Below are 12,129 nucleotides of genomic sequence, written 5' to 3'. Positions count from 1 at the left end.
TGAAAAAAAGGTGCTCCAATTCAGTTTTTCCCTCATATCTCGGTAATCGTTGATCCTATCGTAATGAAGGTTATTATAAAAAATGAAGCTTATTAAATTCTCTATAAAAAAGGTCCAATACATTTTTTTCATATCTTTAATAGTTTTTCTGTAATACACTGTTGAATATATGGATATTTGTATTTTGTCTCACGCTGTCATAAAAATCACACTCTCGGTGTAGAATCTGTAAGAAAAAATATAAATAGACAAAAAATATCAAATGTGTGCGTGATATTTCTTGTACGTATGAAAATTTGGCAACTCTTACCATTTAAAATTGTTGTACACGACAAGTACTGGGGGTAGCGTCGTCTACAAGATTTTTCTGAGCCGTCGTCTACAAGATTCTTCCGTTCTTAAGAAAACTAAAAGAAAAATACGGTGACGAGATTAATAAGAAGATTACTACTATATGTTTCCAAAACAAAGGATATACAATTTTATCGAGTTATTGGTATGAACGAAAGAAAGTCGATGAACGGAAAGAACGCCTTCGAGTAGTCACTGCAGCTACAGCCATAATTCGGGAAGATATTCGCTCACAAATCAACGATACGTCTGCATATCCTTCAAGCGATGATTTTTTGACAGATGTAAAAGACTACATACCGAAATTCCTCAATATTTTTCTGGAAAACGTTATAGCTAAAGGAAGAAAATGCCCATCGCAGCAGCTCGAACAAAAATGCATTTCAATAGCACACGCTGTTATGTTGGCGACCAGGCCAAGTTCTTTCTTGTCACCACTTTTAATCAGCGTTGCTGTTTTTTTATACCGGAAATTTGGCTCTAAAAATCTAGTGACGTTACTATCTAGCTTGGTCTTCAGCGCATCATATAATGAGGTACAATTATTGGAAGCTTCAGCTGTCAAGCATTGGAAGCTTGACGAGAACGATTTCTTTGTAATCGATGTTGAAGATCGAGATGATGATCATAGCCCTGCAGATTCACAACCTCAGGAAACGGCTCAGAAGAATCTTGTAGACGACGCTACCCCCAGTACTAGTCGTGTACAACAATTTTAAATGGTAAGAGTTGCCAAATTTTCATACGTACAAGAAATATCACGCAGACATTTGATATTTTTTGTCTATTTATATTTTTTCTTACAGATTCTACACCGAGAGTGTGATTTTTATGACAGCGTGAGACAAAATACAAATATCCATATATTCAACAGTGTATTACAGAAAAACTATTAAAGATATTAAAAAAATGTATTGGACCTTTTTTATAGATAATTTAATAAGCTTCATTTTTTATAATAACCTTCATTACGATAGGATCAACGATTACCGAGATATGAGGGAAAAATTGAATTGGAGCACCTTTTTTTCAAGATGGCGGATCGAACCCTGCAGCTAGAGGTCCGGACTTTTAGTATGTTCAATAGTATGCCAAGATAAAGGTCTCCACCAATTTATAGCTTAAATTTTTACCGATTATTTTTTCTATTCGCTATATTTTGATCTAATTTGACTGGACTATAGAAAGCCTTCCTCCAAACTGCCGTACTGCTTGACATCTTATTGCCTGTGCAACGAGTGGCATCGGGCCCCGTATATAGAATAAGAATTTGATATTGAAGTGCCACTAATGGAATCACCTTTGCACAGAAACAAACACGGCCAGGTTAATATAATGAGTGCGAGAGAGATAGAATTAAAGTTTGTAATACTTTTTTTAAGGTTATGTTGACCTGACACTTCACCTCACTTAAATATTTGTATCTCAAAAATTATTGCTTGAAATAAAAAATGTCAAATATTTTTAATACTTAGTTTTTTGAGAACTTTTTTATTGTAGTACTTTGAATTTTGAGACTCCCTGTACATATAAATTTTATTAAATGTTATAACTTTCACAAACTATATATTGAAAATGGTAAGATTAAATCAATATATTTTAATACAACTAACTCTCTTAATTAATACATTTACGTGAATATATCTAATTGTAAGCATCATTATACGATGCTTGATTGATATTTTACTTTTTCCACAGTTATAATCAAATTAAAAAATGTTCATATGTGATTAAATAAGTGGTCGTTGATAGATGCTCAGAATTTACGCATTTCTTAAGCACGCTTGTTTGAAAAGGGATTTTATATTTGTATTAATGTTTTAATAATAATATTACGTCGCTTTTTGTTTTGTCACAGTTTGCCATATTTTTCTCTGCACCTTTTTTTTATCGACATGCCGCTCAAAACATGAATTCGTAACATATATGCATATTAGATACATGTGACTCTCGCTGTAGTGAAATCCATTTAAATTGAGACTATGTGAGTTCCATAACTCTTAAATATAATGTCGAAACATCTTTTCTTGTGATATTTTGATTTATTTTTTTCTCACTGTAATACGTTCAATCTCTTGATTAGAAAATTTCCAAATTAATTGGTTAAATCTTGCTGATACGTTATTTTCGCATATTATTAAGAAGAAAAGAAACGGTTTCTTCTTGGTTCAAAGATAATGGTTATTTTGCGCGAGCTAGTCTCATTTTTGAGATACGTGGATACATATCTTCCGCGTACACTCGGGGTATCGCTAAACACAATGGATGACGTTCTCTTAGAGTTATGGAACAGCAACGTTGCTAAAAGTGATACTGAAAGTTCCGTGAACGCAACGCACGCATGAAGATTGGAAAACTTTGGTAAACGAGAGCGTCGGAGATCAGAGTTAGGCGGTTGTTTCCGCTAATTCGCTGCTACTACCGCTGATGCTAGAGGTACGTTTTCAAAGCTTTGCCGCTATTCCACTACACTAGAATGATCGTCCAATAGCCTCCATGCTTATGCCTGCTTTAACGTAAAGAAAATATATATTGAAATACAAATTCTTCTATAAAAAATATTCTATTGCATAAAGACTAAAATACAACAACGTTGCTTGATAATAACGCACATATTATACATTTAACTGCGGCACTTTCAGATACAAATTTCTATTTTCTTTCTATTTTTATTTTGTTTCTTTTTTCTACATTATATCATTTTGCATTTTTATAATATTTTAACGTATTATTTAGCTCTTTATTAAGTTAGTTTTATTGCTTTATGTGTGCAAGAAATGCGAAAGATCCATAATTCGTGTTTTTAGCATGTATCTGAGCCATCTCAATTCTAATTTAAAAAAATTCGAGAAGCTATTGAGCGAGCGGCAGTTTCATTCCATAAGTATTGTTCTTTGTCTACTTTTTCGTATTTCTGTTTCGTCTTGGGTAATCTTCTCTTGCTACTAGTTTATAAATATATGAAATTCGCGCCTTTATTGCTTTGACCAAGTTTGCCAGAGGAAGGCTTTGTAAGGAAATTAAGTTTAGTAAAGTCCTAATAAAAGCCCAGCGAGCGACGCCAGGTAATTATATATACGTTTTCAGGATGAAATGGAGACGATGCGTCACTCCACGCAGCGAGAGAGAGCACAGCTTTCTTGCCAGTTAGCGCAAACAGAAGAGGAGGTACGTCACTTGAAGGACAAGGTGTTCGTATTAGAGCAGAGGATCGCTCTCGAAACGAACGATCAAGTGACAGTCGATGAAAGAATAGCCGATCTGATGCGCGAGAGGACATTACTAGAGAGAAAGCTTGAAGAGGCGCATCTTCACCTCTCCGACATAAAAACCAGTTGGTCAGGCAAGATCTCCAGTCTCGAGACGCAGGTTGGCAGGCTTAGCAGACAAGCCGGCGAGGAAGGACTGGAACGCAGGCGGGTCGAACAGGAGAAAGAGAGGCTTAAACAGAGAATCAAGCAGCTAGAGGCCGAGATAGAGGTGAACAACGTCGTCTTAGCGACGAAAGACGCCAAGCTTTTGCGCATGACAGAAGACATCGATGAGATGGCCATGGAACTAAAAGAGCTCCGGGCCAGCGTCGATGATGAGGTGGATGAATTTAAACGGCAAATTGTGAGTTACCGCGATATGTAGTGACGACACGAAGAATGTGCATGAGCTAGATCGTCTCCGAAAATTTTTTCCTAATTCCGATTCCAGAAAGAATTGTTTCTAGAATTGGGATAGAGAGAGATCGTCAAACAAACGATCACAATACTGAATTGTCTGTAATATGTAAAACTCACTGTTGGCCTGAAGAATACAATCCATTTTCATTGTTATATTCCAACCTCAAAGTGCAACAATTGTACGATATAGCATATAACTTTTTATTCTGATCAAAAACTATAGTACCTATAATACATTGATGTCTAGAAAAATCCTTCATCGACTGATTGTTTTCATTGGTTTTAATACCGGGAGAAAGAAAAAGACATATGCCCGTTGGCTATATTTTTAATATGCATTTATCGACAACAGATTTAGCAACTTTAATCGTTTTTTAATCTTATTACAATTTGCAATATCTTCATTCTTCTTTAATATATGTCGTCGGTTATCCCATTAAATTGTATAAGTTAATAAATCTTATTTTCTTTTACAGAAGAAATGCATTTACATAGTTTTTTGCAATATATTTTTCTTGTAAAAAGTTTTCCTAACATTTCATATCTTTTAAGTTTATGATCAATCGAAGTCAGCGAATATAATGGTCTAAAATAATTACAGCACGATAGATGTCACTTAATATAATATAAATATACTATATGTATTAGCTCTTGGTTATTTATAATTATTCTTTTTCCTAGAGCTGGTTTAATATCGATACATATTGCAAACATATTATACATATATACTGTGCCATTATTGACTTTCAAATTTCCATAATCATTTTTAGTAGAACAAAATAATTTTAATCACATATAACTTTCAATTTGAGTATATAATGTCTATACATATATATATATATTTTTATATGGAGAGAATGCACAAATGTTGACATTCAATTAATGATGTTATATCATTTTTACATTGTTTTATTTTAATTATATAACTAATTTTATATTAAACGTTCCTATATACAGAGTGCCCCAAAATTCCCGCATGTGGAGTACAATACATAAATCTTTATGCTAAAAGAAGCAATCTTTTTCCTTTAGCAAAATTACGTCCGACAAGTAGTTTTTGCAGCAGAGCAGAATACAGTTAACGAATGAGTGCTCTTGTCTATGGCTGCGTTCTGGGAGCGCGCTATTAGCGCTATTTGCTTATTCCATCCTTGTTTTACACCTGATGCGTGATAAAGATAGAATGATGCAATAGCGCTAGTAGCGCGCTCCCCGAATGCAGCCTATGTGGTGCTCAGGGCCGGCGCACGCTCTTCACTCGCTTTACCTAGCCCTTGACCTTTTTCATATTGTATTGCTTAAAATATGATAAGAGTTAACAAAATAAGTGAAAAATATGTGAAAATTTTCAAAATATCAATACAGCTGTTACTGAGATTTTATATAATTATGTAATTATTATAATATTTTAAAAATCAATATTTTTAACAAATCTTTTGTCAGTTTTATTGTGAAAAAATAAAGAAAGAATTAGCTCTCAAAATACCCATAACTCAAATCTTTTACTTTATCTTTAATCACTGTTACAAAATAGACCAGTTTTTCGACAAGTGTTATGTAATCACTTAATTAGTAAACTATTCCTTAAGTTTACTAGTGATACTATTTAACTATCGTAATTGTGTAATTAGAATATGTTATATATGTACCTCGGATATCAGACTCTACGCCCTGGCGAAAATAGGAAGTTTTATAAGCGTTTGTTAAGCGTTTACGTGAGCGTTTGCGGGAGTTTGTTGAGCGTTTAGAATCGGTCAGTAAAACGTTTAAAAAGCAGAAATTGCAACGCTTTAGCGTTTGAAAGACGTTTGTATTAAGCGTTTTGAAAATTTGCACAGCATTTTCACAGTGTTTGCACAGCGTTTACGGGAGTTTGTTGAGCGTTTGAAAACGGCCAGTAATCCGTTTGAAAAGCGTTTGAAAAGCGGAAATTGTATCGCTTTAGGGTTCTTCTTGCGGTCGAAGAATAATTAACTGTGATTGGCCAATTCTTACGACTTACGACCTACAATACATCCATTGTAAACCGGGCCTAAAACATTTAGAGATCCTCTGTTAATAAGTCGAAAGCGTTTGCTTTCATCTGCACGCAGTTTGATAAGCGTTCCGAAAGCGTTTACAACCCAACAGCGTTGTGTAAGTGTTCTTACAACGTTTGAAAGCGTATAAACGCTCAGAAAACCCTCACCAAACGTTTGTCAACGCTCTATAAGGCTTCTTATTTTCGCCAGGGCGGTTCTGTACTTTTGGAATAGTAAACTGGGGTTAGTGTTTCACTTTGATTAAGTGAATATCTTTATTGTGAGTCTCGATACAACAAACGTTTTCACTTAAGTCCGAGATCAGAGAGTGTCTCAACGGTCATGACAAGAGAGAATATATAGAGCTGACACGTTGAGTCGCGCCACCTTTTTGGGTGCGTCCGCATGTAATGTTAAATGCTTAAAGTGCTTAAACTATTCTTATGAAATATATAACATTTTCCTTCCTTCTCAAAGCTTATAACTATAGTCTTACAAATTTAATCTAGACGGTGGTTTTACAATTCTGCCCGAACGGGTTGTCGCTACGTTATCAGCGCTGACTTTCTTAGGTGTGTCCACTAACTTCTTCTTACATGGTTGAACGGGTGATTCTATTTTCGAGTTTCCCTCATCCACCACGCTATCTGTCTCAGTAATTGCAGTACGATTTGATTCGTTATTAACAATAGTTTCAACTACTGGTCTAATTGACTCTTTAGTGTTACCTACTGGGGTAGTAGCTAGATGTGGAGAACTCATATTGCTCGCATTATTTGTATCATATAATTGGTTCGGATAACTTGTAGCCGTACTTAGTGTAGCATTATTTGGACGTATATCGTTAGCATGTACAAATTTGATTCCCTCCTCTACTTGGACCAAATAAGTACAATAACTAAGAACTTGTATAACTGTGCCTCGTTGCCACAGTTTTGACCGGATATTCTTAACAAATACCGTTTGATTTAAGGTATATAATTGTGTTTTATTTTTATTTAACTGACTCTGATTGTTGGACTGTTGTCTGTAGCAGGATGGTTTAATCAGATCGAATCTCGTTCTCGGTCGCATTTTAAAGAAACCCTGAGCAGGCGATATCCCTGTTGTACTAGATGGTGTGACTCTATATGTAAATAGAAAACTCAATAATTTAGACAGTAATTCTTCTTTACTCAACATCTTCCCCCGCTCAAGTGATATAATTTTTTCCAAACCTTTTCTTACTGTTTGAACCCCGCGTTCCGCAATACCATTGCTTTGCGGATGGTATGGAGGTGATTTGATCGGTGTGATACCATTGGCCTGACAAAATGAAATAAATTCCACAGAATTAAAAGGTGGGCCATTGTCTGAAACCAATTCCACTGGCAATCCAAAAATAGAAAAAATTTCTTTTAATTTCAATATTGTCTCTTTTGCATTTGTACGTTCAGACATTATTTTAACTTCTAACCATTTAGACCGACTATCAACCAAAATCAAAAACGTATAACCATACTTGTGAAAAAAGTCAATATGAACTCTGTGAAAATTAGTAGGTGCTGTAGGCCAAGGAACAAGAGTACTAGAGTTAGAAAAATTTTGTCTTTGCTGGCAGATCTCACATGCAGTGATAAACTTCTCAATTGCCTCATCTATTCCTGGCCACCAGCAATACGTCCGCATGAGCATTTTAGTTCGCACTATTCCCACATGTTGTTCATGAAATAAACTCAAGACTTTACTTCTTAACATTGTTGGAATTACCACTTTTGTACCTATTAATAAACAATTACCTTCTACAGAAAGTTCATGACGTCTTTGGAAATATGGTTTCAATTCTTGCTCAATAGCACCGTTTGGCCATCCTATCAATGTTAATTCAATTACTTTTGCCAATATTGTATCTTTCGTAGTTGCTTTTGCAATTTCGTCTGCTTCCAGGGATAACTCGTTAGTTAAATTAAATGAGTATAAAAATCCTGCTATTTCCGTTTCCGTCGACAGTGGTAGTCTAGATAGGCCATCTGCATTTGCTACCATTTTACTTGGTTTATATTCAATCTCATAATCGTACGCTGATAGTGCTAAAGCCCAACGAGTAATACGCGCAGCTGCTGTCACTGGAATACCTTTATTTCTACCAAAAATAAATTGTAACGGGCGATGATCTGTTTGTAATACAAATTTCCGTCCGTAAATATATTTATGAAATTTTTTAACGCTACAATGAGCGCTAATGCCTCTCTTTCTAAATTTGAATATCTCTGCTCTGTTGTGGATAATGTACTTGATGTAAATAATACAGGACGAAGGTCATTACCAACTTTGTGACTCAAGACTGCCCCCACCCCATAACTGCTAGCGTCGCATGTTATATATATAGGTAAATTAGGATTGAAATGTACAAGAACTGAGTCAGACGTAAGTAACTTTTTACTGAATTGGAAGATTTGTTCGTGTTTATCCGACCATTGAAATTCTACTCCCGATTTACAAAGATCGTATAATAATCTAAGTTTGGCTGAAAGCATAGGAATGAACTTTCCGTAATAGTTCAATAACCCTAGATATGATTTTAATTGAGTAATGTTTTGGGGTGATGGAGCCTTGTGAATACTTTCCACTTTATCATCTAATGGATGGACTCCTTTTGAGTCAATCCGATGTCCTAAAAATTCAACGTTTTCTTTATAAAATTTACATTTAGCCTTATTAACTTTAACATTGTACTGTTGTAAACGTTCTAATACAGCCAAAACATTTTTATGGCAATCCAGTAAAGATGACCCATAGATTAGAATGTCATCCAAATAACATTTGACTTTCGGAATGCCAGCGAGAATTGTTTCCATACAAGTTTGGAAAATGCCAGGCGCTGAGCTTACACCATACGTAAGGCGGTTATACCGGAATAGACCCATGTGTGTATTAATTGTAAATAGCTCACGTGACTGTTCTCCTATCTGCATTTGTTGATATGCCCCTTGTAAATCTATTACGCAAAAAATTTTATTTCCTCCTATACAAGCAAAAATATCTTCAGGCAATGATAACACACAATGATCACTGTCAATTACTCTGTTCAATGTTTTCTTAAAATCTACACAGATCCGAATGCCCGCATTATTTTTTTTTGGAACTACTACTATGGGGCTTGCCCACTTACTATGCGCAATTTTTGTTACGATTCCCGATTGCACCATCTTTGCTACTTCCTCTTCTACTTTTAATTTTAACGCATATAGCATACTATATGCTCGATGAAATATAGGTTTAGCATCGTCTTTAAGTTTAATTTCCGCCTTAAAATGTTTAATGACCGCCTCTGGTTCTTCTTCGAAAACCTTCCGAAATCTATTTTTAAGTTCAATCATCATTATTTTTACAGTCTCTGATTCATGTGTAAAGACTTTATTTAAGCTAGTGTGTTCAACTAACATGTCAGTATCTAAAATCTGTCTCCATTGTGGGTTGAGAATATCCAGCCAGTTTCTACCAAGTAATGGTATAAATTTAGTTTTACTATCTATAACAATTAGCGGTAAGGTAAATATTTTCTTTTGATACTCTACAGAAACAGTTATTTGACCTATGATATTAACTTTTTCACCTGTGACTACTCTCAACTTAAAAGTAACTGATTCTACTCTTATACTAGGAAATAACTTCTTATAATCATTTATATGCATTACAGACTTACATGCACCCGAATCGACTTCCATTACAATAGTTTTACCTTCCACTGGTATTTGAGTATATAATGTTTCATTTCTTTTGGACTGTCTTAAAGTGTTTAAAAAGTATGTATCCTCAGACTCCTTTAACCATCCTACCGTCGAGGAATCATTTCCAGCCGCGTTTGGTTCCTCTTGACTGGCTTCCTCCGACGTTACTTCATTGATTCTATTCTTGCACCATGTTGATTTTGCTGTATGTCCAGTTTGATTACATGAATAACATTTCCAGTTAATAGCTGGACACTTATTGTTATCCCAGTGAATTTTGAGACACCTTCCACATCTTGATTTGCTTGTACTGTTCGTAGGTTGACCGGCTTTACTGGTTTGACTGACATCTTGACTGGATGTAGCTTTATTTTGCCACGCTGGTCGACTGAACTTCCTGCCTTTGTTAAATTTGGCGGTGCTTACTTTATTGACAGCTGCCGCCTCGGTACCCATGGCTTTAATTTGTCCTTCTGCCATCTCTACACTTGTGGCAATTTGGAACGCTCGTTCAAAAGTTAGGTTATCTTCCGTCAATAGTTTTCGCTGCACAATCTCGGAACGAATACCGCATACTAATTTGTCTCGTAAAGCTTCGTTTAGAAATGTACCAAAAGCGCAGTGTTTAGCTAGATTCTTTAAACGCGCTACATAAACTTTAACATCCTCGTTAGTTTCTTGCATAGCTGAGTAAAATTTATAACGTTCTGCTATAACTAACCTTTTAGGACTATAATGGCTCTCTAGTTCTGAGCGAAGACGTTCGAATGTTAATGTACTCGGTAAAGTTGGTGCCAATAAATCTTTTAGCACTCCATACGCCTCTCCTCCTATTAATGTTAGTAAAAGAGACACCTTTTTATTGCCTGTTACTTCATTGCAAGCGAATAACATTTCAATTCGTTCCATATACGAGGTGATATCTGTCTCCCTCGGATTGAAGGCTTCTATGGATCCAATGAGCGCCATTTCGAGAATGCTAATTTCCACGTATTTCTCGATGTAGGTTCACAGACTCGTCGCCAATTTATGTTATATATGTACCTCGGATATCAGACTCTACGGTTCTGTACTTTTGGAATAGTAAACTGGGGTTAGTGTTTCACTTTGATTAACCCTTAAATGCCACACCTCTCAAGAATCTCGTAAATGACACATGGGGTCTAAAAGACCCCAGCATGAAAAATGTCTCCTTACTTATTGATTTTTTGATATTTAGTTATGAAAATTATTTTCAATGTTGTTCAAGGCTTAGAAAAGAGAATAAAATGCTTATATTGTTAAAATTTCAATTTCAAAATAGTATACAAAATTAAGATCGCCAACAGTTAAAATATTGGCTCCAAAATCAAAAAAATAAAAAATAAAAAATAAATAAATATGAGCTCCATTTTTGGCGGGAACATTTGAAAATATATCATTCTAAAGGGTCTGGGGTCCGCTAGACCCCGGGTGGCATTTAAGGGTTAAGTGAATATCTTTATTGTGAGTCTCGATACAACAAACGTTTTCACTTAAGTCCGAGATCAGAGAGTGTCTCAACGGTCATGACAAGAGAGAATATATAGAGCTGACACGTTGAGTCGCGCCACCTTTTTGGGTGCGTCCGCATGTAATGTTAAATGCTTAAAGTGCTTAAACTATTCTTATGAAATATATAACAGAATAATGGAACGTTCACAAAATATATTACTATTTTTATTTTTCTTTATTTTTTCAGGTACTCGAAATCAGACAATTCTGTTATTCATTTATTACGTAAAGAATAAAATCAATATTTATTTTGTTAACTTTTATATTTTAAGCAATGCAATACAGAAAGAGGTCAAGGACTAGGTACAAGCGAATGAGGAACGCGTGTTGGCTCTAAACGCCACATAGACAAAAGCACTCATTTGTTAACTGTATCCTGCTCTGCTGTAAAAATTACTTGTCCGACGTAATTTTGCTAAAGGAAAAAGGCTACTTCTTTTAGCATAAAGATTTATGTATTATACTCCACATGCGGGAATTTTGGGACGCTGTGTATATATACAGGATGCATAAAAAGTATGGGAACCCCTAAATATATCGGAAACTACACATTTTAGAAAAAAATGTTTTAGACAAAAGTTGTAGAGTTTAAAAAGATCTATTGTATTTACTGACCATATTAGTTTGATCTTGTCAAGGTAAAGTCATCAAAAAGTGAATACTTTACGAGATATTTCATATTTTATATTAAAAATATCATGACAAAATTTAAAATATTTCAGGAAATTCTTAACGAAAGAGAGCTTTGTTATGGTATTATAGTATATTTTCGAAATGTCTCGACAAAAGCTACAAGAATATGCAATAAAAAATAGGGGTCCAATTTAAAAAATTCAAAGTAAC

General features: G+C 34.9%; 2 protein-coding genes and 1 long non-coding RNA gene across 4 annotated transcripts in view; 1 reads left to right on the top strand and 2 right to left on the bottom strand.

The window, feature by feature from the left end:
* Positions 1-120: 120 nt before the first annotated feature.
* LOC139775790 (uncharacterized) lies at positions 121-393 on the bottom strand. Its single transcript, XR_011718935.1, has 2 exons — positions 311-393; positions 121-226 (listed from the first exon to the last, which is right to left on the bottom strand). It is a non-coding gene; the product is annotated as an uncharacterized lncRNA (long non-coding RNA).
* A 2,079-nt stretch (positions 394-2,472) lies between these two features.
* LOC139775786 (uncharacterized) overlaps positions 2,473-12,129 on the top strand; it is a 41,425-nt gene continuing 31,768 nt past the window's right edge. The window contains exons 1-2 of one of the 2 annotated variants that reach the window (XM_071712062.1): positions 2,473-2,787; positions 3,439-3,966. In XM_071712062.1, the coding sequence (XP_071568163.1) occupies positions 2,779-2,787; positions 3,439-3,966 (537 nt within the window). In that variant the 5' untranslated portion in view covers positions 2,473-2,778. The remainder of the gene's footprint in view (positions 2,788-3,438; positions 3,967-12,129) is intronic. The other variant, XM_071712063.1, reaches the window with a different exon arrangement.
* On the bottom strand, positions 6,536-10,842 carry LOC139775797 (uncharacterized). Its single transcript, XM_071712073.1, has 5 exons — positions 9,195-10,842; positions 7,822-7,959; positions 7,261-7,348; positions 7,051-7,169; positions 6,536-6,690 (listed from the first exon to the last, which is right to left on the bottom strand). The coding sequence occupies exons 1-5, from the start codon at positions 10,720-10,722 to the stop codon at positions 6,536-6,538; spliced, it is 2,028 nt and encodes a 675-aa protein (XP_071568174.1). The 5' UTR covers positions 10,723-10,842.

Source organism: Temnothorax nylanderi, unplaced genomic scaffold, assembly GCF_030848795.1.
Source record: "Temnothorax nylanderi isolate EJ_2023f unplaced genomic scaffold, tnyl_v1.0 TNYL_tig0105_pilon, whole genome shotgun sequence".
Lineage (NCBI taxonomy): Eukaryota > Metazoa > Arthropoda > Insecta > Hymenoptera > Formicidae > Temnothorax > Temnothorax nylanderi.
This window is presented reverse-complemented; position numbering and strand designations above follow the sequence as displayed.